General features: G+C 35.7%; 3 protein-coding genes and 1 pseudogene across 3 annotated transcripts; all 4 read right to left on the reverse strand.

Moving 5' to 3' along the window:
• Window positions 1-38: 38 nt before the first annotated feature.
• LOC109149494 (allene oxide synthase 1, chloroplastic-like) lies at window positions 39-1788 on the reverse strand. The gene has a single exon (XM_019297286.1). The coding sequence runs from the start codon at window positions 1693-1695 to the stop codon at window positions 94-96; it is 1602 nt and encodes a 533-aa protein (XP_019152831.1). The 5' UTR covers window positions 1696-1788; the 3' UTR covers window positions 39-93.
• Window positions 1789-2703: 915 nt separating this feature from the next.
• LOC109149501 (exocyst complex component SEC3A-like) lies at window positions 2704-12720 on the reverse strand. Its single transcript, XM_019297296.1, has 25 exons — window positions 12537-12720; window positions 12064-12134; window positions 11707-11787; window positions 11520-11587; window positions 11326-11428; window positions 10727-10878; window positions 9963-10080; window positions 9274-9378; window positions 8657-8758; window positions 8430-8567; window positions 7799-7927; window positions 7624-7704; window positions 7445-7519; window positions 6972-7142; window positions 6717-6837; window positions 6312-6376; window positions 6028-6198; window positions 5867-5946; window positions 4505-4586; window positions 4053-4150; window positions 3831-3939; window positions 3660-3728; window positions 3448-3513; window positions 3290-3379; window positions 2704-2999 (listed from the first exon to the last, which is right to left on the reverse strand). The coding sequence occupies exons 1-25, from the start codon at window positions 12712-12714 to the stop codon at window positions 2895-2897; spliced, it is 2628 nt and encodes an 875-aa protein (XP_019152841.1). The 5' UTR covers window positions 12715-12720; the 3' UTR covers window positions 2704-2894.
• A 1561-nt stretch (window positions 12721-14281) lies between these two features.
• Window positions 14282-16586, reverse strand: LOC109149500 (30S ribosomal protein S9, chloroplastic). The gene is made up of 3 exons (XM_019297295.1): window positions 16150-16586; window positions 14851-15139; window positions 14282-14556 (listed from the first exon to the last, which is right to left on the reverse strand). The coding sequence occupies exons 1-2, from the start codon at window positions 16492-16494 to the stop codon at window positions 14852-14854; spliced, it is 633 nt and encodes a 210-aa protein (XP_019152840.1). The 5' UTR covers window positions 16495-16586; the 3' UTR covers window positions 14282-14556; window position 14851.
• Window positions 16587-17441: 855 nt separating this feature from the next.
• Window positions 17442-21852, reverse strand: LOC109149210 (annotated as a pseudogene).
• Window positions 21853-24808: the final 2956 nt, after the last annotated feature.

The following is a 24808-nucleotide window of genomic DNA, read 5'->3' on the forward strand; positions in this document are numbered from 1 at the left end:
CTGTCTTCGAACTTGAATAAATATAAAGTAATTTTTTTTTTTAGAAAAAAAACTTTGAAATCTTGTATAAATATTAATGGTATAGATGTTACATCAGAAGGTAGCTCTTTTGAGTGATGTTAATGTTACAGATGCACCTAAAGGCGACATTCCCACTTCTATATCAAAAGAATCATAACGGAGGAAGAGCTCCACCAACATCAGCCTCGAAACTAACATCACGAAATCTTTCCCGGCGCACTGTTTATCGTTCACCGTCGGATTCTCCGTTTCACGGCCGTTTGACCAGAGAACGTGCTTCAACAGTGCCTTTCCTTTCTCACCCACGAATCGGTGGGGGATGAATTCTTGAGCCCTGTCGAAGATTTTCGGGTCTTTGGTGGCGAATGGCTGGAACCCAAACAGCATTTCGCCTTCTTTAACTTGGAATCTAGCGTCGTGGGACTCGATCACAATGTCGCGTTTGGCTCTGCCGTATTGGGTGGGCACCGGCGGTTCGATACGAAAGGACTCGTACACCGTTGATTTCATCAGCTCCATCTGTTCCATCCCCGCCATCGTGATTTTCCCGCCGTTGGCTTTGACGACGGAGCGGATTTCTTTAGCTAGTTGGGTGTGGAGGCTGACACCGGCGCGGCCGATCCACTTGAGCATGTTGGGGAAGAAGATCTTCATTCCACCGAAAGAGTTGAAGCAGGTGGCGAAGACGAGGTTATGGCAGGCTTCTTCTCGGGAAACGCCGAGTATTTCGCCGTGATCGAGTATAGCGGTGGAGTTTTCGTAGAAAAACTCATAAAGCCTTTGGTAATCTTTCTTGACCAAAGCAGGGGGGAGCCGGAAAGTATGGAGGAGGGGATCTTCTATCTGTTTGGGGAGTCCAAGGCTAAGGACAGGATGAAGATTAAACAATACCCATTTTCCGATGAGCTTGGGGGCGTCTAATCGGAGTTTGGTTCTCATGGGATCAACCCCGTAAAGAGAGCGAGCCAAGAAATTGAAAGCAGCTTGATCGTTAGCCGCATTCAACCCAGCTTTACCGTTACCGGCGAGTTCATTCTCCAGAGTGTCAAACATCTCGGCGTAAGCATTATGGAACTCGGGAAGAAGGTGATGGCGGCGGTGGGAGAGGAGAAAAAACATGAGATTCTTGAGTTTAGCGTGGTTGGGCTCGGAGGGGTCAATGTAGGAGAGAATCCTGTAGCCGCCGGTGAGTTCAGTGGAGGGCATGTAAGTTCCGGTGAAAACGTCCCGCTTTTCGACGACGGAGACGTCAAAGAGCGTGGGAAAGCTCTTCCCGTCGAGCAAACACACGACTTTGGAATCGGAGGAGATGAAGGGGCCAGGTGGCATGTTGGTCCTGAACACCGTCGACTGGTACTTCTGAATACGCTGCCGGAAAAACTCCTCCCTACCTTGATTATAAAAGTAGTCAATCCTATCCTTCATCGGCCCAACAAAAGGAAGCCCATAATCCCCGGGAATTTTACGCAGCGGCAGGGTGGCGGGAGACGGCCGCCGCCGCGGCACAGACACGGCCGGCGGCGGGTTCTCCGACACCGATATGCAAACCGGCCGGAACTTCAAACGGCGGGTAAAAGTCTTCTTCTTCTTGGAGGAGGAGAATGAGGAGGATTTCTGAAATGGAAACTGCAGTTGGAGTTGGAGAGTAACTGATGAAGAAGAAGCAGACGCCATTATATATGTTTATAAAATTGAAGCTAAGAATGAAAGAGCGATGAAGAAACAAAGGAAATTAATGGCGGGATGGAAGTTGAATGAAGCCCCGGCGGGTTTATATACAAGCACAGAACAGATTATAGGAATAGGAGGGGATGAGTGATTGTAGTAAAGTGCGGGCGCTTAATAAAAACATTAAAAACACAATTCCAATTCCAGTGATAGTCTTTGGTAGTTGCAATATTGGACGGAGACGGAGAACTGTGTTGTGTGGATCAGGAACCCACTGGCCGGAAAGCCATTTCTTTGGTCGTCGGTCGTTGATCGTGGGGCTATGAATGGAAGTCAAAAGACGGAGAAGTGAGAACGGTGACTTCAAGTCGGTGCAGGCTCTTGCCGGTACCGCCCAAAATGCTGCCACGTCACGTGCACTTTTTTTTTTTTTCCCCATTTTCCAATTTCTTTTTCTTCTTCAAAAAAAATATTTATGCTCAATGCAATTCCCCACTCCCCAGCTTACTGAGTTACTGTTATTATTATTATTATTATATTATTATTATTATTTCTTCCTTTCTCGTTTACTAATTACTACGGAGTAATAATACTGTATAAGGCCTATATGGCTGTATTTACTAGTGCTATACTCTATAATCTATATTTTATACACTACTGTAATTTTATCTCACTTTCAATTATAATAATATAATAAAGAAAATGTCAAGTCTAATTAAAATTGAATGACTTTTAGGGATGTTCAAGTCTCAATGCCTAGTTTGCAAGAGTAACTAACTCTAATAAAGAGTTTGTGCATAGTTATAAATAAAATTTTTGTTGATGTGAAGGAGATGGAAGAGAAGAATTGAGTCCTTTTGTAATGTATTTTGTATCTGATTTATTGTTAAGAAAAAAAAGAGAAAAAAATTACATGACAAAAACTTGTAAAATTTTACATGACAAAAAAAAATACGGAGTATCAAGAAAAACCTTACAACCATTGGAGTCGCTTTAAGTAGTAGCAGTCTTTATGAAAAATCATTTTGAGAACTAAATGTTAAATGTAACCTGTCAATAAAAATAAAAAACGAGTAAAGTACCTTTGTGCAATAAAATTGTGAATATGTTAAAGGCATAGGATTTGACCTTACCACTAAAAATCAATGCATTATGGGAAGAGGGTGGAAGAAGCCCGGGAGCACTAACAAGAATAATCAGAGAGTCTATTTACAGAAGTGCTCTATTTCTGAGACGGATGGAATATTCTCTGACGGGTAAACCTTTACAACAAGCTGATGAAAGCTATTATACTTGTCTAGAAAATCTTTCTGTCAATATCACAAAAATTTTGAGTAAAAAACTTGTAATCGATAATGCATTAGAAAGTGAATGACTTGCTAGATTTAAGAAAAAAAAAATTATTGGAGAATCACATCCCCTTGTTTTGATGGAAAATGATTCATTGAGGTGAAATGTAACTTTTCACACCTTGAGAAGTCCTTGGCTCAGATGGATATATATACACATATTTGGTTAATTGGTCAGATTTTATATATCCAATCCAACAATAATATCAAATCAAATAGACAGAAAACACCACTCTGTTGAGTGCATGTACCTTTAATTTGTCCCACAAGGAAGGAAACAACTCCTCTGATGTTAAGTTCTTCTGCAACCTCTTGTACATAGCATTGATGGACTTGTCAACCTGCAAAAACCGATGTATCATTACCAACATTTGCAGCCCTTCATCCTAAACCTTGCTAATTCACTTACCCCGGATAAACTTGATTTCACCACCTTCCGAAGATCCGCCTTTGACAATCCAATCTGGAATGGGATCTGAAAATAGTATATACATGTTAATACCAGAACACTTATAGTAATGAACTGTCACAGAATCTCTCAGCAAAGAATGGCCTCACAGCATTTACTGATCACAAGTGGAGAATGAAATGAACATTTTTTATTGAATTCACAGAATTAACCTCTTCTGGATTGAGGTTGTACATTGATTCCTCGATTCTTCGAGCAAATTCAAAGAGTCTCTCAAAATGCTGCAGAGAAAGACATGATATGTATGCAGCAGCTTCAGAAAATAGAATTTGGAACATTGGCCTTTGCAAGCAATGAGAGTGTCCTGAATTTAGATCACTCACATAATATATGATCATGCTAATATGGCGCGTGCAAGCCTGTTCATAACCTTCACTAGCTTGGTGATAAAATTTTGCTAATGTGGGGACGACATTCGCAAGGTCATACAGACTGCATATCAAGTGCATCCCATCAGCTTGTGGTAACAAAACCTTGGAGTAAAAACAAAAAAAAAAAGGGGACATTAATACCCAATACATTTTTACACACTGGTCAGATAATACCTATTTTGGAATGCAGCATAGTTCTCTAAAAGCATGATATCTTCATATTTTGGGTCAGCCTGAGCAATTTTTTCCAAAGACACAAACATCATAGTCACCTGCCAAACAAGTTACAAGTCAATTTTAACAAGTCCAAAAAATGATGGAAGAAGTCTTATCATTTACTAAGAACAACAAAGTGGAAAGAATTTATTAAATTCATTCCAAATAGAATATTAATGAGATGCTATAATGCTTCCAGAATGACGGTCACTTGCAATAACAATTATTATTTGGCTATAGAAAGGATTGGTATCTTCTCAGATTGCTCAGTAACAATAAATCACAAGATAGTTAAGATTTGACAAACCAATTAATTAGTGAAGAATGCCCAATAATCATCTAAAACAACCCATTTATTCTAGAGTAAAACACAACTTGTAGAATACCATTGAAAATTTTATAGCACTCACAAGTTTTGTGTATGCTTGATCTACTAAGTCCCTTGATTGTCCCTGAATGTACTGCTCCATACGAGTCGCAAGAGCGGCAAATCTAAATTAGAGTAAAATGAATGAGATTGACTGATAATCAGAGACCAAGAAGAATTTGAATACTAGCTAAAGAGAAATTATTAATGCAAACAATAAAAGTAACACTTTCAAATAACTCTAAATGATTCAGAGATTGGCAAACCACAATTGTTACTACAAAAGAGCGTATTAGCAAAGAGTTCTTCAAAAATGGATGGCCAAGGAGAACTTCACCCCATAGCCTAACTCAAATACCATGTGATTGTTTTGATACTCTAGAGCAAAGACCTTTTCGGTATTCAAAGCCAGATTGAGCTCCAATTAATCTGGAGTCAGGTTACCATCAAATCCTATAAGGGGTAGCCCTCTCAATGCTTATTGCTTTATTCGCAAGGCTTGAATCAGAGCTTCTTTTTTTTTTTTTTTTAAGGGAGACCAAACTTCTTCCATGGAAAGTAGGTCATTGGTCCAATATCATGGGTTCATGCAACAAAAAGTTGTGATATAAGGCCATTTTTTGTTGTGATAAAATGTGTTCAAGTTCAAGGGTGATACAATTTGATTATGTGAATGATGCCCAGTGAGAACCCCAGTCCACAGAGGCGCAGAATTCTCTATTAAATTATAAATATTTAAAATACTTTCTTTTCCGAACATAGATGAGGTGTATTAAGTTTTTCATGAGTTTTCTAATCTAAGTTTTGTAGGCATAAGATTGGACTTGACAACTTTTGACCCGAAACAGTTGTTCGAGAAATTAGACTGATAATGTGAAATTAAGGAAATGTTGAACCGTGGAATAATCACTGCCATAGAAGTGACAATAGAGACGATAGACAATGTTTGTCTGTATGTCTGAACTCAAGAATGTCTCATTTAAATAGTAGAGATCAAATGATTATGACTACATACCACCTAACAAATCTTGGTCACTTACCAACTTGTGGTTAAGACTAAAACACCAAGATAATTGAGAACCACAGAAAATTTTCCATTTACTTGCATTTTCCCAACAAAAGTTAGGCAACATGAAACTGGATACAAAAATAAAGGGTTTGGGTTTAGTGTTATTGTGTCCCGGATCATTAATAGGTACATGACAATGACATACTTAGTTTAGAGTTCTTAACATGTTAATCCGTTAAAACACAAACTTAGTTAATATGTTAAAATTATTGTGTCTATACATTTACACGAATATGTTACATGACATGTTTACTGTAACCCAAAAAAAATGAGTCTCATCTCAGTCCCTCAAAGATTATGCAAGCAAGGAATAAAAAAAATGAAGTACAGTTTTACCTTGGAATATATGCCAAGACTCCCACCTGCCGAACATTTCGCTCATTTCTTTCAATTTGATGACAAGCTTCATCTACGAACTGCAATCCAAGTTTCAAGCTTACAAAAATGAAAGAATATCACTACTATAAAAGTTGATAAGCAAGGATGCAGCTGCTTACACGGCTAAACAGTAGAGATATTTTAGATTCAAGGTCATCAAGCAAGACACGAACAAATCCTGCTGTATCAGATTTCTGACTAGAAATATACCGTTCTGTGATTCCATGCATTGATATGCAACGCAAAGGATCACTCTTGTATGCCCAATCTACCACAGCATGAAAGTCTTCCTAAAGCACATAAAAGAAAAGGAAAACAGGTTCCCTTAGGATATCACTTCATGGTGTTTATAACCAAGGTACACTAAGAAATGGTATTATAGAAAAAAAGAGAAGAACATCACCTGTACTCCATCAAGCAAATCACGTAGTGATTCATTTAGTTCCTCTAGCTCTGCAGGATTTTTAACTGCAACATTGTGAAAAATGGTGTGCATATCACTTTGGATTGGACTACTCAAGGTACAAAAAAGATGGAGAGCCCATGTGAGAAAGGTGTTTCTAAAGATGACATTATAAGCCTATTTTTCATCTTCTTCTAGCCTGATCCCTTCCTCCCTACATTTAAAATACAACACACTTGGCTTTGCTCAGTTAACTGGATTTATAGTCCAATGTCCAAACATATCTTCAATGAGTGTTCATGTTCAACATAGAGACACCAACCTCTTTGTTTACAACTAATGTGCAAGAACTGGGTTTAGAAAAATGAACGATAAAGAATTTACAAATAAGAAGAGAGTAAGTACCAGCTTTCTTATTATGATCATCAAAGTCCATGATGCCTAAATCATCATCATCATCACCATACCCAGTTTTATTGCCATGTGTAGGAACATCAAAGCACATAAAATATGCAAAGAAAGAACTCTGCAATTATAGAAATAGAGAAGGAAAAGCATAATTGGATGGCACCAATCAAAACATGATTCACATACACAAGTTTACACATGCAAGCACATGGAAATAAACCGCATAGTAAAAGATAGAGTTTGAAGGATAACCTCATCCACCAGTAGTGGGACAAATACTGTAAGCATTTTAGAGTATGCTTCTGAAACTGCAGAACTGTCTACACTAGTTAGATTCTGAGTGGAACCTGAACCTTCAAGCCATACAGTTGGAGCTTTTGGTGCCTTAATACTGACACGGAGTTCATTTGAAAACTCACGAGCCTGAAAGAACCAACAACACAATTTAGCACCTTAATGTTCCTTAACATCCAAATATAAATAGAATTCTAAGATTTTGTCCAGATTTGCTTTAAAATGTGATACAAGGAGATTAGAGTCCAAAATTAGAAAATTAATAGTGTATACAAATCTTAACAGGAAATATATATATGCACAAGAGTGAGAGAAGAGTAGAATCTTGAAGCAGCTTTTAGGTTAACAATACTTTACACATAATAAAACGTTAGAACCATGTAACTTTAAAAATAATTGCAGAAGAATCATGATTTCATGAGCTTCCTAACCTCCCGGCGCAAAAGTAAATTAAGGGAGGCACAGTAAGTTTTTCTTAGTGAGGCCAAGCCATTCTTGTCAAGAACCTGCCGTACAAGAGAAAAAGGTAATATATTCAAAAACACAGCAGAGGAAATAAAGAAAAGTTTTTACTACTTGCTTCAATTGTATAATACATTCTCCATCTAACCTTCAAGTGTTGCAAAAGTCGAGCATATGTCCGGCACTTATATCTTAGATCTGAATGGTCTGGCCTCTTCAATTGCCCACGCTATAAAATTCACATGGGCGGTTTTCAATAGTCTCAGTACTAAAAACTGAAGATCATGCACTTCAAAACATAAACAGCGTTTTAAGAGAATAACCTGAGAAAAATAATTCTTATCATTCATCATGAAATCCACCAAACTGGAAAAATATACTCTCAAGAAATCAGTAGCTCCCATAGCAAAATTCATTTTCAATATTCGAAGTTCTGCGCGCTTCTCTTTTACCTGTAAGAGGTTCAAAAGCTTTATACATAAGTGGGCACATCACTGTTATGGAAAAAGAAAAATCTTACAGCAAAGGGAGAAAAAGAAAACTAAAGGTTAGGGTGAATAGCCATGCTTCAATTAGTTCACATATACACAGGCTGGAACATATGGGTGTCAAACACTGAAATAGACACCACCCTTAAAATGTTAAACTGAATATTACAAAGATGGCCAGAACCCAAAGAACCTTTATACTTTGCATAGAGCACATCAATCATAGACAACTTCACTAAACTAATAGGAAGCAATAATGCCACCCAAATTACTAACAACTCTTCATTTCTTTTATCCACTTTCAAGACTGCATCAAAAACTTGTATGTGAGCATTAACTAATCCCAGTAAGAGGCATGCAAATATATGTTGAAGTTAGTTTTTTCTGCATTAGTTACTAGGTTAAGCCAATTGCAGAGAAGAAATATATTAAATGAGAGAGAAAGAGTAAGAAACTGTGAACATACAGCTCGCATATTTGAATAGGTAGAATCCAAATTAGGTGAGTCAAGGCGAATTATAGCACCAGTTAGCCACTCACATGCCTCAACGTTTTTATGCATGCATGACTCATCGAATGAATCACCTGTTAAATATGTTGCATGCTGCAACCAGGAGGACAATGATTAAGTGAAAACAATAATCACTTGGATTATTTCAAATTAAATTTATTATTAAGGAAAATGAGAAACACCTCTGCTGGGATACAAAATTTTTCAACAAGCTTATCAAGGTCATCGATTAGTTTTTTATTATTCACTGACTGCATTTCCAACTTGTTGTTGCGAGCTTCTATCTGCATATAATGGGAGAATATATACTCCTAGTCAAGAAGAGTCATGCATTTTATCCACACTATCATCCTAATATTAGTTATTGTTTAAGAGCATTCATATTGCAATCAAATATAAACACATATCTACCGATATGGTAATTGATTTGGGTCCATTGCAACTAGAATAATGAAAGGGCATGAGAAACATTAAAATTCAAAATTTAAATAACCAAGCCTTACTGCAGTTCAAAATTAAATCAATTAGATTTTTATGGGTTTTTTCAAACATCTATACAGAACTATGATGGTTTGCTGGAGGGAATTCCTGTAATAAAACCCATCTATAATGAGTTCATAGGACAACATCATGGAAAATCGACTTTCCAATTTCCCAATTGGTGCATTGGCAAATTAGAACCATAAAAAGGTCAATCGACATCATATAATGCAAACATGCATCTAGTAATGAACAGAAAAGAGACAATAGTGACTAGCAAATGTAGACATATACAAAGCTCAATGGAGAGGCTGCCTACTGATTCAATGTCTTCTCTCATGTGTCTAAGTTTTACGTTAAAGATTGCCAACCATTCATCCATATCTTCAACACAATTAGAGGCTGACTCAAGCCCTTGCAGCACCTGTAGGACCATAATTACATAATAAGCAGAAAAATAGTGGTTAATTTGAGGTTGAATATTTATGATGATTATAAATTTAAAAAGTAAATGTATCCCTGTCTCTAAAATTTAAAATTTTAGTTGAGGTAGACCACATAATCAATATGATAACAAAGCAAGCAATGGTACTAGGTTTGAATATCATTCACTACAAATTAGCATAATTTCAACACGTTTGGCACATTGAAAAGAACCTGGCCCACACTGAAAGCAAGGTGTGGAGGATGATAAATATTACTTGAGATGAACACAAAATTCAGTATTGTCTACTAATAAGGACATAGTTAATATAAAAAACAAGTCTTTGAAGAGATCTTTATGTAGTTCTTCTTCAAAGGTGGATACATAAAACTACACATCAAATCTGGTTTTATAACCAGCATATCAGTGTTGATAGCCATGGAAAATAAAGATGTGTAATAGACGTGCCTCAAACTCAACATGCAGAAGTCTGTGACAAAATTTAAACAGCACACATGCTTATAGCAGTTTAGAAGTAAGAATCAGAGAGAAAATAATACAGGAAGAAAAAAGTGTGAAGTCACCTGATTTACTAAAGGCTCATTCTCCAATAAGGTATGTACATTTGCTGCTTCCAAAGCTTGAAGCTCTCTCTTTAACCTCTCAGAAAATGCCTCAGCTTCACCAATGCCCATGACATATCTGTAAACCATGCCACTCTAAACATAATCAGAAATGCATTAAGATGATAAGATAGAATGATGAAAGAGTTAATTTTGTAAGTATAGGATTGTATCCAATTTTTTAATATTAACCATGAAGAAAACACAGAAATTTCACAAACAAAAATGTAGAGCATCTCGACTTCTCATACAGATAGGTCAGTGCTGATTATTTTTTATTTGTTCCTATCCTAATTGAAGGGAGGACATACAGTAAAACTTATCAGCAGCTAACTGATAGGCGCATAGTTTGTGGCTTGACTTGCACAAATGCAGTTTTAGAGGAATTAGTCATTTGCATTACACTATAGGTTCCTTATTATAATTTGGTTGGCATTGCCTAGATACTAAGCTAAAGTAATGTAAACACTAAACAAACAATAATAAATGAGACTTGGCAAATGGCATCCTAAGTCTTTCAATCCTGAAACAGCACAAAACGTCTCATGTATTTAGAATAAAATTAAATTTACTAATCTCTCTTTCCTCCCAGTCACGGCAGAATTTTATTTGAATAGCAAAGAGAAGTCCACAGTTTACTACTCCAGAAGGAGGAGATGTGCAATTTACGTTTCTGAATGTGTAGATGGGTCAAATTCAGGATAAAAAGGGAAAGGGTTACTTACGTGCCCAAAAGAGCCTCCATGTCCTCCTCTTCTGCTTGGGACACAAGGTCCCTTTCAACAGTCACTGTCATATCTGCTTCTTCCTCCACAACGGTCATTGGCCCATCTTCAAGTTTACCACCTTGTTGCTTGGTAGTTACAGGTGTGTTTTCCTGCATTAGTTCTATATATATTTAGACTATGATTGAAAGCTATCACACAGAAGGACTTACTAATTGCAGACTTCAATCACATGGGAAAAACAATCAAGTATCAACCTATCTAAATCAGGAATGTATATCTTATTTTACATTTATTTTTTAAAAATGACAAAGAGATTGTAAGTAGATTGGTCTTATCCCAATCTAATATGGACATTGTCTCTCAAGTCACAATGTTATTAGCCATCAAAATAAAGATGATCTTGAAGTCAGTCTAAATAATTTTCTTGTTTTTTACAAGAAAACTTTATCATTAATAGAGAATCTCTTTTGATATTAGAAATAGACATTTGTAAAGAAAATATTTCTGTTGATGTTATTATTATTATTATTCATCTGATGCTATTATTATTGTTTAAGCAGAACAAGCATGATTCAACAAAAAATTTCATGGTGTACCTTCGCCCAAAGTGCCATCTCAACCACATCTACGCCAGTAACCTTTGGAAGATGCCCCAAGATATCCTTGCAAATGTTTAAGATACAAAGCAAAAAGCGATTCCTAAAAACATACAAAATAAAGTTTGATTAAGAAAAATAATGAAATATAAGTAAGCAAAAAGGAAGTTTGAGTTGCTCAAGTACGTTTGCACCTGTCGTCAACATTTCGCATGGTCCACTGAGGGGGAGCTACAGTAGCATTTCTAAGATTATCAAATCCCTATAGCAATAGGACAATCCATTAAATCTTTTTTCAAGAGTGGGCAATTCCCTATGTGCATTATTAAGCCAATATTCTCAGGATATATATGGAAAAGCAGGTCATGGAACGAGGACTACCAGTGTAAATGTACATCCACTTGGATCATTAGTTACAAGCTCCACCTTTGAAAGATGCTTCAGTTTATATAAATTTGCAGACTGGAAGTAAAAAGTGGTTCTACTGTTAGCTGAAACACTAGTTTCATAAAGATGTGGCTAAATTGTAAATCATGAGATGATGTGTATTTATAGGTAATATTAAAGGAGCCTACTTTATACAAGTATTGCTGATAGATTTAAAGAAATAATGCAATAACTTTCTTTTATATAAATCCTCTAACAACCAGTAACAGCAAAATACTGAACTCAAAATTCCTGCACTGCCTCCAAAATCAATGAGTCTAGCATATTTAGTAGCTTTACGTGAGTACTTACTTCAAGTACTCCTCCAGAAGAATATTTTAACACACGGAGAAAAGCTTTAGTCCGCTGACCTTTTTGTTTTGCTGCATAAACCACAAGGTATATAGAAGTTAGGATATGGTACTCACTACTCACATAGTCATCATAAACTTCAATTCCAATCAAATGACAATATTTCCTCAGACGCTCAGTTTACTCACTCAAATTAAACCACCATGATCATAGATTCATAGTGAAGTACACATTTAACTAGCTACCTCCAAATCTCTTGAATAAAACAAGCTCCTACTAAGATTATTGGAAACGCAAAGGAATAATGGAGCGAGATCTTCATCTCAAGCGTCTTTCTAAGATGAATGGCATAAATTAAAGCGGAAATTCAAATTGAATTAAAATGCGAAAACAAACATCATCAGATAATTAAATAAAGTTTCTATACGTGGATAAGGAGGGAAAACAATGAAATGATTGAATTGATAGCATACTGGAAATGGCGAGAACCCTTGGTTTGGCCATCTGACCGCGGCCTAATTTCCCGGGTTTGCCCCAGCTGCCGTGGCTCTTGGCAACTCGCATCGACATTACGACCTTCTGCTTCGTGCCTTCGATCGCGAGCTGGCAGGCTCGCCGGAGCTCCTGGTCGTCGGCGCTACACTTTGCCATCTGAGGAATGTGGGAACAAAGAAGAGAATAAAGGATGAAGGGGATAAAGTGGTGAGGTATTTATGTATTTTGAACATCTGCGACTGTTGCAAAAACGCGACATGCTTTAGCATGCTCGACGGTTAGTCAGTTATACGTAAATCAGTTGTGACGTCATATTTCATTATTTTGACAAAATCAAATTAGATTCACCATTTACTCTCTTCTCTATTTTTTTTTAATCGACCCATAAAATTTTCTCAACCATGATACACTATAACTTCATGTAACGAGACTAATCATATTTGTCTCGCAGCTGCAGCAGTGTGTGTGTACATATATATATATATATATATATATATATATATATATATATATATATATATAAATAATTTGTAAAAAAATAAAATTCAGAAGAATACCTTTGTTTGAAGTTTTAATTTGATGCTGATGGCAGAAGGAATTGCAAAGATTAATGCAGATAGCGGAAGAAATTACAAAGATTGATGCATATGATGAAAGGAATTGTAAAGACGGGTGTAGATGGGGAAGGAATCGCAGATGTCAAAAGGAATCATAGAGAGAGAACCAGAGAAAGATAGGTTAAACAAAAAACGTAAAATTGAAAAAAAAAATATATTCATGAGGGCTCAGGAAGGAATAGACTAATACCAGGGGCCTGGTAATAGCTATTACCTTATTTGGGGGAAAGTTTCATTAGTAGGAATATTATTCATGGTAATAAAAATAGGACTATTAATAGGAATATTATTCATGGTAATAAAAATGGTTACCAAACAAAGAAATAGGCCCATTACTGGAAATGCTATGTCATTTTCGGTCTATTCCGTGAACCAAACGGGTCATAAAAGACAACATCCAAATTGCATACATTTAGAGCAATCGTTATGCTATGGACCCGTGTCCAGCATGTATTGTGGACATGGTAACGGTGCCATTAGTCGCACCGTTATCTTCCAGTTTTTTTTTTTTTTTTTTTTTTTTTAATTTCAGACCGCTTCGTTATAGGAGCATATGTTCATAATTTTATCACTATATGTTCATAATTGTAAGTTTATAATGTCAGAGCTCTGTGTTCATAATTCCATAACTGTACATTCATATTCCGTAACTGTACATTCATAATTCAATAGCTGTAAATATATAATTTTCGAAGCTCTATGTTCACAATTCTAGAGCTTTATGTTCATAATTTTATCACTAATATGTTCATAATTTTAAGTTCATAATGTCAGAGCTCTGCGTTCATAATTCTATAATTCCATAACTGTACATTCATAATTCCACAAACGAATAACACCGTTAACGACGAGACAAAATCAATTTTTTTAAAAACTGAAATGCCGCGTTTTTCCTAAAAATGATGTCGTTTTGAACTCGTGTGCATTTAGAATGTTTAATAGCCTAATTGCACTTTCAGATTAGGTTCAGTGGCCAATTTGGACCTTATTCCTTCATTAATAGTTGAGACACAACTTTAGCATCAACATGAGAATCCAGGGGAGAGACGTCAATAATGGAGACTGAATCTATTACGAGTACTTTTATTTATGATTGAAGGGCGAAAAAATTCAAAATCAATTTCTTTGTTGGACAATATTGGATTCATTCTACAAACTACAAAGGATGAAGGTTATTGTCCAACTGAAAAAAGCAGGAAAAAAATGGTAATTTCAGGTAACAAGACAATTGAGTTCTCTTCTTCATTTAAAACACTACAACATAATGAGTAATTTACAAGGAATATATCTCAAAATATAGCTCATTAGTTCATCTTAAACTCTTGGATATACCATACATGATCAGCAATCCTACTGCTTCGCCTATGATCATCCAAAATATCTGCAAAACAAGTTGAATAAAGAATTATAACCATGAAGCATCAATTATATCATTGACAAACCAGCACAGAACTCTGAATCTTTGTTTCATGTTTTGTTTTCTTGTAAGTTCTAACACCAACAAACAAAGGTTAAAGTGTTTGTACCTTATGATTCAAATTTGAGCTTTATGAATAAAGTAATAACAGAAAAATAAAGAGTAAGCAAAAGAAGCTTGAATGAGATATCATGGACATCGAAAATCACACAAACACTTTTGTCTCTGATAATTTTATTGGGCATTAAGCACTCTAACCTCAACGTTTGGAATATTGTGGAGCTTTCCGAGCTTTCTTGAGACCAACTTTCTTCCTTTCCACTACTCTCGAGTCTCTGGTCAGTAGGCCTTCTTCTCTCAAAGGTTTTCTATGGCTCTCGCTCACTTTCAGTAGAGCACGAGCAATGCCAAGGGAGATTGCTTGGGCCTGTCCAGAAAGACCACCACCTTGTGCCTTGACAAAAACATCATAACTACTTTCATATCCTAAAACTACCAACGGAGTTCTAACATACTGAATCCACAATGGGTTTCCTTGAAGATATTCCTGCAAGTAACAAAGTATAATGTAAATAGTTTTACCTTAGAAAAGTCAGACAATTGAGTTCTCTTCTTCATTTAAAACACTACAATTGATGATAGAATAACAATTAAAATAACACTAGGATCTAGGATTAATGGAATAACATAAGAGAGATTATAGAAGAATCACATCATTAACATTTTCTGTATCAACCCTCAGAAAGGAAATGAAAGCTAGCAGGTCTTTCATTTTCCCAGATGAAACCCCTAATTAAACATGTATAGAGTGATCAGGCAACGGACCTTTCCAGTTCAGATGAAGATTTCATTAACATCAATTTACAGCTCTATATTTCTTCCAATTAAATGGTTCTCATCAATGCAGAAGTTAACAGAAAAGAAATTGTAATCAAGCTATTAATATGGTTATCAGACTACTGGATTTTATAATTGCATGTCTTTCAGTACAAGTTAAAGATGGATCCTGAAATGAGTCCACAAAGCCTAAAAGGGCTTAAACTTAAAGTTTACTTTTGTAGGAAATTGTTTACGTTTTAGGATTTCTACCTTTCTGCAGCCATATTTCTACAAACAGCTCCTACTGTAACCTGAGAAACACATGGTTCAGCCATCATTTACCAAATGCTAACACATTCCTAGGATGCATCTTTTTATTCAATATCAGCATAGGAGTGATACACAATTGGTTACTGTGCAATGCAGCTACTTCCTAAATCAAATACAGTTCTCCGAGTTCCAATTTCACAGTACTTCAACAGCCAAAATTGCCGCACTCACAACAATCAGCCATTAATATTTGATAAGGAGTGATACACTACTGCCTACTGTGCAATGCAGCTACGTTCCAAATTCAATACAGTTTTCGGAATCAATTTCAGAGTACTCTAACAGCCAAAATTGCATACTCTCACAATAATCAGCGGTTAGTATTAGCTAAGAAGTTCCATAATTAAACTCTATATATCATTTCCAACAAGCTTAATATAGACAAGCATAGCGGCGAGTAGGCTGTACCTTGGCGTCGCGATAGTTTATGATGACTTTGCCGGAACCTTCCTTGAGGACGACGCGAGCACTGGCGGACTTGCGGCGGCCAGTTCCGAATATAGTTTGGGCGGCGAAGCCACCAGGAAGCCTGGACTTGACATACTTCTGGAGGTCAGCGGTTTCCAGATCCTCGGTCAAGGGAGCTGCCTCCACGGCGGAGGCCACTACGACGAAGCTAGGGATTTTGCGCGTATGAGACAGAGAGAGGCGATTGGAATGGGTAAACGACAGCGCACGGGGCCTCTGTGAGACGTGAGAGGAGAAGGAGAGAGAGGCGAAGGATGCGGTGAGAGAAGTCAATGAAATCGCCATTTCAATCTGTTGGGAGTTGCAGGGTGAGGGGCTGCTTTTCCTCCCAAGCGGATCAGTAGTGGATAGCAACAGGAATTGATGATAACTTGATGATGCCATTTAAAAAAAAAAATTTATTGTTAGAAAAATAGGAAGTTCGAAAAAGAAAAATAAATACATTGTCTATTTGTCTTATATATTTGAATATAAAAATATATATAAAATGAAAAATAAAAATTGGAGAAGTAAACAAATTGTATTTTTTTATTCTAAAAGTACATAATGTTAAGTGACTGATTATATTTAACATTTTAATTTTGGTTGAATTATGACTTAAAGAAATACGTTTAAACTTTAATTAGTTTAAATTATAAAATGAACTATTACTTCTTTTTTTTGAAATATTCATGATATTTTACAATGTAGTATTTGTTTTATTTTATATTCCCTCAAACATTTTCAGCCTAAAGAGTGAACCTATGACCATCTATTTAAAATGATAATTGGAATGCCATCACACTAAAGGGTAGTTGGCAAATGAACTATTACTTTAAATTTAGTAAAAATTTTATTAAAAATCGAACTCTTTTTGTAAGGGAGACATTTATTTAAATTTATAATTTTAAGTGTTTTATATAATTTCTAAAAATCTTTGTGATCAAGCGATATATATAGTTGTAACTCTCCCAAATAAGAGGTTATATATGCTTAAATAAGTTGAGAAAGTATGTATAGACATATACTACATTATAATATACAAAAATTGTTAGTAGAACAACTTAAGAATTTTGTTTTAAAGTCTTAATCTAATACGGAGTATAATTTTCCCTATTACTTAGTGAAAGAGATTAAAAACTTATATAGAAAAATGATTAAAAGTCTAACTTTCATTCTCTCACTTCCTATTTTATTGTATGTATTACTCAAAATTTTCCAACATTATATTCTATGGCAGCATTCATGCTTAATTAACTACTTGAAATGGCTCTTCCCCACAGTTTAACGCGAGTTTCTGCTTGGCTGGCCTCTTTCTCCCAATTCGTGCGTGAAGTGATGACTATAAGGATGATTGTCTGCAAGCATATGCCTCCAATCATCCCTACCCAAATCCCCTGCAAATCAGCAAAAGAGTTTGATTGATGAAATTTTAAATAATTTGATGATCCCTTGCTCTAACAAACTAAGTCGTACATGAATTTAATTACCATAACACCAAAGTGAAAGGTAAATCCCAGCAGGAAAACCCAACAATGTAGTAACATCCTATGTTGATATATGCTACAATAGCTTGCCTTCCAGCTCCAATGGCAACCCCTGAATCAGATCAATCAGCAAGAACATATTCCCAATTTTATATTCCTGTCTGCCAAACAATATAATGTAATTTAAATTCTCACTTTATTCTTTCTCCAGAAAATTACAAGTTCTTTCCCCTGACCTAATTCTCTCATTCCAACCAAACGCAGGCCGGATTCAGATTTGGATGAGCTTAATTGCTTACCGGATAAAACTGGCTGAAGGCTGTTTATGAGGCAAGTGCAGGCGAGCAAAACAGCAAGCTTTGTAGCTTCTTTAGCGACGGCGTGGCTGTTGGTGAAAAAGTAGGGGAAATACTCTCTTGTAGCATACACAACTCCCATGCAAATGCCACCAATCACTGTGGATGTAATACAGACTACAAGCACTGCAAATTTCGCCACCCGCGGATACCCACCTCCCAGTTCATTCGATACCCTCACACTGCAATAATTAATATCCATTTTTTATATATACATGCATCACAGACATGATCATTAGCTATTAATACCTTATGGCAGCATTAAATCCAATGGAAATCATTGCTTGCCATCCTTCAATGTTCATGCTGCATAAATGCAGAAAAACAAACAAGTTCTTAGTAATTAATACGCATGTACATACTATGTTAGTTGTTAGTTCAGATTTTCAGACAGATTGAAAGAAATGAAGAAACTTAATTAATTACCAGATAGACATGGCATCAACCGGTACTATGGGGTTGTTTAAAAGACCTGTTATGATGATTAGGATCATCAAGTACCAGTACTCCAAGCTGCATGCATGCATGCAGCAAAACCCAAGAAAAAAAAAAAAAAGAATCAGAAAAAAATAAAGAAAACAAGATTTACGTAAATGTTTTGTTGAGCATATAACCATTATATTAATGTGCAATCTAACTATCAGCTTATGTTTTTAGTTGAGATGGAGCACATGCTTAAATTTGGTATTAGAGCCTTCATGGGTCCGAATGTGTTGTTTGGAACCCACCGCACACGTGAGGGGGGACGTGTTGAGCATACATGCTTCAATTCGTTTCAGTATCATTAAATTAATTACCACAACATGAGCGCAGAGGCAAGGGAAAGCTTGAGGAAGCCAAAGAGGTCATGGAACGCGAGGCATGAGAAGCCAGTCCAGGCGGCGTCACACTTATCGGTGGCGAAGATGTATAGCAACTGCAGAACTATTATGAGCCACCATGAAGTGTTGAGAGTGAGGGCCGCCGCCGCTAATCCCCACCGGAGCTTTAGTATGAATAGCCAACTAAACAGTGCATGCTGCGCCACCACTCCTGCCGATATCCATGTCATTACCAACACCTTTCTCTGTGCTTGCAGGAATTTTTGTATTGGGAAGTTTAAAGCGTATGCAAATAGCTGTGGTATCATCCACACTGCAAACTTGCCTACATTTATTTTGGTCCACAAGTGACTAAATTGTATATGAAGAACTAATATATATTCAAGAATATATGAATAATTGATATGAGAAAAGTTGAGGGTGTCCCCACCGTAGCGTACCGGCGGATTTGGAGATGGGAGGTGTCTGGCCAGTGAGGCGGATAATGGAAGGAGAGAAGACATAAAGCGGAAGCATAACACAAGCTGTGATGAGCGATATGACCCATGATCTCTGCATGTATATGCCCAGCATCCTCATCTCTCCTGCTCCGAATGCTTGCCCGCATAATGTCTCCAACGCACTTCCCATGCCCAACTTCATGCACAAACTACGTATTTGTTAGAGCTTGGTTTCCAAATTAAGATGACGGGAAATGGAAGGCATGCATGCGATTCCAATAAAATTGATTGGGCTGTTCGTTTTAAATTGGACTTAATGTGAGGGCTTTCCCGAATAATCGTACTAGACTGGTTTATGTCTTTATGATCCTTTGTCTACTATGATTACAAGAACACACTGAACAGGAAACCACCCTGGCTATTGGAGAAGGTGCACTGTCGAGTATTTTTTTAGATCTTGATTTCGAAGAATTAAGATGCATGAAGGAAAGTGGAGGGCAAACTCTAGCTAAGAGCATCTCTAAGTGCCTATTTGGTTGGAAATAATTTAGATGTAATTTAATTGTAATTCAATGGAAGTCACAATTACGTCGTTTGATTGGAGAGAATTACAATTCTCTCCAAATGTTGAATTAGAATTCATACATCCCCAAAGAATTACAATTCGGTGGTCAATGAGAGAAAAAAAAAGATACTATAAAGATAATTTTGCCCTTCTAAAATACCCTTGTCTAATGTGCAGTAGTCAGCCTACTATACCCTTGGTGCATTTCAATCATCACTACCCATCAGGGCCGGATTTTAGGCTGTGCAAGCTGGGCTACCGCACAGGGCCCCCAATTTTAGAGGGGCCCCAAATTTTAGAGGTTTAATATTTAATTTTTACACAGTTAGTTTCGAAATAAAAATTAAAAGTTTTCAATTGAATATAAAAGGTTTTATGAAGAGGTGGTGAGAATATGTATTTATTGTATTTTAACTTGTAGGTCAAAGGTTCGAAACTTACATGTATTGGTTTTCAAAATTGTAATTTTGTAGGGCCACATTTATTTACTAGAACAGGGCCACAAAAACTTAAAATACGGCCCTGCTACCCATAAGGCCATAACTACCTTATACCAGTTTGCTTCATACGCACATAACCCTTAGCTTTCTCATCTTCACTTGAAAACCAAACTAGCAAGTCTTATTATTATTATTATTATTAGTACATAGGGGCATTTCAGTCATTTTATCACTTATTCCCTTTCAATTCACTGCCTTATTCGTGCATACCAAACACTATAATTTGAATTCCTACTTTAGTTTATTATCACCTACGTACCAAACACTGTAATTTGAATTCCTACTTTATTCCACCTTATTCTTTCCCCACTGAATTATAATTCTTTTCCCCCTAATTCCTTCCTTCCAACCAAACGCTCAATATAGTTGTAGTTCTTGAGAAATTTTTGCAAGTGTGACTAGGAAAGAGAAGATGAAAGGAAAAAAATTTGAAAAGTAATATAATATATATATATATATATATTGTTGGGCGCACCGAGTGCGTCTCACACGCACCAGGGAGATTATTTGATTTTTTGGTGGGCCCTATTATTCTTGCAAAAATCAAGCTTCTCATGTAAAATCTCTTTTTTCTTATCTTGATTTCCTCCACATAAGTTTGACCTCCTTAAAAACCTCCCCAACAATCATTGATGGGGATGTCCTAAGTTGGTTGAGTTGTTGACTTGTATGAGTAGTTTATTAGCTTTTCTAATTTGAGCCCATCAAGAATTCAAGATAACCTTATGCTGCATGCAAGGTGGACACAGTTTCAAAATTGTTCATAATTCAAAAATTATGAACATATGGTTCTATAATTATGAACATAGAGTTGTGAACATAATTATGAACATATAGTTCTGTAATTATGAATATAGAGATTCAATAATTGTGAATATTAAATTCAAAAATTATAAATATATAGTTTTATAATTATGAACATATAGTTTAGTAATTATTAACATAGAATTCTGTAATTGTGAATATAAAGTTCAAAAATTATGAATATATAACTTCATAATTATGACCATATAATTCACTAATTATGAATATAAAACCGTGGGACACGGTTCCACAGCATAACAATTGGGTTTGTTTCATGTACTTGTGGCCGGCCCTTTGCTTTGCTTGCTAGAATTAACAAGAGGTTTACCTGATCCACAAAATGACTACTAATTCTCTCATCACCAAAAAAAGACAAGAAATTACCCTGGCTATTCGAGAAAGTGTATGTATATGCACGCACCATGAGCCCAAAAGCGAGATCGGAAATGACGGAGTCCTCGACGGAGACGGCGGCGAGTTCGAGCTCGCCGATTTGGCCGGCGAAGGCCTGGGTGAGAGCGGCGAGAGAGTACTGACATATGGCCGTGATAATGGCAGGCCCAGCAATAATCCATAGCTTGATTGACTCGTCCCTGAACTCTTTACCGAAGGTTTTGATCCTACTGCGATAATGGTTCCGTTTCCAGCCGCCATTGCGATGCTCAAGAAGCGGCTCTGTGTTATTCTCCATGACTATACGATAATATGGTCAAAGATGTTGATGATCAACCATATAGTTAGTTGGAGTAGAAGGTTGTAGCTAGCTAGCTAATAAGTACTCATTTTGTACCTAAAAGTTGTTTGTACCAACGCAACGTTTTTTTCTTCTTTTGGACTACTAGTACGTGATATAAAAGAATTGGCATCTACCATTAATGATGTCAAATTCTGTTTGCAAAACGATCTGCAAATTGGGCTGTTCACATTGTTGTTCGGGCGGCTGTTTCTATGACAGATTGTGAGGAGTGGTTTGATGTGTCACCAACTTTTCTTGTAACTTGTCTCGATGACGATTCAATGCATTAAGTTTATTTTTCTAAAAAAAAAAAAAAAAGTTGTTTGTACCTACGAGACCCTAGCCTCATATTCCGACCTACTTTACAAAATGATGAAACTCCGGCCACACTGATATGAGGGGTGTTTGATAAATAGATGTTAGCTAATTGGATTAGTGAGTTTGACTAGTTGATAGCATGCATTAGCTGATTGTAAAAAGAAATTTGGTAAATTAGTTGTTAGCCGATAAATGCTTTGAATAGTTTTTTGAATTTTTGGTGTTTTAAAACAATAATTAATTAAACACTCATATTGAATGTTTAATCAAGTCAAACAAGCTAAAATATATACGAGAATTCGAGAAGGGAAAATGTGAGATGGTCCGTTCTTAACCACCAAAAAGATGAATAAATAAATTTAAAAAAAAAAAAAACAGTAGAAAAATTTTGGTAATTAAAGGAACATTGGATGGTCCCATAATTAATCCCAAATATGTACTCCGGACGTAGCATGTATAAGTTTAATACTTCATATTTACTCTCATTATATATTTTCATAGTACATGAAATTGTATTTAACTATTTATTATGAGTTAATTTTGAACTTAACTTGTCAAAATAAAAAGTAATCTAGGATTGTACTTAATGTTAGGGTTTAGGAAACTCAATCTTTGATACAATGAGTTGATGTAAAACTCGTAACAACCTTAATTATAAAATCTCATCGGATCCTTTTAATTATTGTCACCAAACTCATCATTTCAAAGCTCACCATTCACCAACTAACAGCCATCTTAAAGATGTCTTTAGGTCTAGAAAATCTCATGTGTCTCTTCTTAGAAAATATCAAAAACATGTTTTTTGAAGTTTTCTATTTTAGGCATGTAGACTAATTTAAAATGTGACAATTGTTATCATGTTTGATATAATGTGTATCAATGTATAAAATTTATCTAATTATTTTAATGAAGAAAAAAAAATCATCAAGAAAGTGGTTTTATCCTACAAGTAGTTTAGTAGTATCTACTTCTAAAATCGTTAATTTTTGCACATAATAAAGAGTCAATCCAAATCAAACCAAACATTATATCATAAACAACGGTCCACCTTGTAAAGTGGATCACTGACTTAAGGTACATACTCCCAAGCCCTATATATGTTGTTCCATGTAGTGTTCGTCTGAGAGATTCGGCCAGACTTTGGCGAAAAGTGAAGGAGAAGAAATTATTACTTACACAGCTGAATTTGATAACGTAGTTGGAGAATACATCTTAATCTGCGGGGCTACATTCATAAACTTTTTCACTCACGATCAATCTGCGGTTTTTACAATTACAATGTTCAATGAATTATAAAACTAGGTCTATCACCTATCTAAACATTAACCTCATAAAACAATTCTATGAAAAAGTTTACAAGTACAGTTTGAACTAAGCTATAACCAACCTAGATTTTTAACACAGCTTGTACTCAATAACGTGGATCGAAGTCGAATTCTCCGAATAATACATCAATCTTTCCCAATTTTAAAATTTCCTGACAGCGCCTTCCAAATAATCCCGTGTAGCACCTTCCAGAATATTATTACTCTTTTTTTTCGATTTGGAAACTTAACTATCTTAATTATAAAGACGTCTATTTATAATGTTGAATTTCTCTTTTCTCTCCTTGATTTATGGCATCACTATCACCACGTACTCATCTTCCACACAATTAGCATTTTCCACTTTCTTCATATTATCACACACATACACATGCCATGCTTCCATTTCCTTGATTACACCACACATGCAAACACGTACATATGCATACACTAACACTACAAAGTCTACAAGTTGATTCTTTCAAGCATGATCACATCTTTGTTTGATTTAATGCCAACAACCAAGTACAAACTCATACATACATACATATATATACATACATACATATATATATATATATATATATATATATATATATATATATATATATATATATATATATATATATATGGTACTATAATATGAACAGATACTACAATGTAATAGAACCAGTAGCATTCAAAAAAAAATATATGGTACTATACTAACTAGGGGTAGGTGTCGGTTCTGTTAGATGATACCCGAATTTTATTTCGGATATCTAAAAATTCCAGGTGATGTTTTTTACATCGATATCCGAACCAAATTTAATTCGGATATGTTCAGTTTGGGTGAAATTATTTCGGATTAGTTTGAATATATCCAAATTCTTATTTTTATTAATTTTGAATTTTTTAAATTATTTTATTATTTTATTATTTATATCTTTTTCATATACTATATATCAAACTAAAAATAAGACAAATACTAATAATTAACCAATAACTTTTTAAAAATTAATATATTAGCCGTTTCAAGTGGTGAGTTGGGTCGTGGATTCAATTCTCTGCTGAAGTGGAGGCGTCTCGGCCTTTAGATTGGAGGGCACGACGACGTCAGGCTGGGTGCAACCCTTTCCTCTTTTTCATTTTTAGAGCTCAGCGGCTCAATTAGTTTATTGGGTTTCAATTCATTTCCCAATGGCCTCAGTTTTTAACATACAATTGCTTTAAAAAAAAAAAAAAAAACTACTTAGTTTTTGAATGTAAATGTTGATCGTGGCTGCAATCAAAGATTACGACGGATTGTA

This window comes from Ipomoea nil, unplaced genomic scaffold (assembly GCF_001879475.1).
Source record: "Ipomoea nil cultivar Tokyo-kokei standard unplaced genomic scaffold, Asagao_1.1 scaffold2159, whole genome shotgun sequence".
Lineage (NCBI taxonomy): Eukaryota > Viridiplantae > Streptophyta > Magnoliopsida > Solanales > Convolvulaceae > Ipomoea > Ipomoea nil.

Coding starts and splice junctions, on each gene's coding strand:
- LOC109149494 (XM_019297286.1), bottom strand. CDS start 1,695: ATGGCGTCTGCTTCTTCTTCATCAGTTACTCTCCAACTCCAACTGCAG.
- LOC109149501 (XM_019297296.1), bottom strand. CDS start 12,714: ATGGCAAAGTGTAGCGCCGACGACCAGGAGCTCCGGCGAGCCTGCCAG. Junction 7,928..8,429: donor CCTATTCAAATATGCGAGCT/GTATGTTCACAG, acceptor AACCTCTTACAG/GTAAAAGAGAAGCGCGCAGA. Junction 3,000..3,289: donor CCTTGTGGGACAAATTAAAG/GTACATGCACTC, acceptor TGATATTGACAG/AAAGATTTTCTAGACAAGTA.
- LOC109149500 (XM_019297295.1), bottom strand. CDS start 16,494: ATGGCGATTTCATTGACTTCTCTCACCGCATCCTTCGCCTCTCTCTCC. Junction 15,140..16,149: donor TAAACTATCGCGACGCCAAG/GTACAGCCTACT, acceptor TGTTACTTGCAG/GAATATCTTCAAGGAAACCC.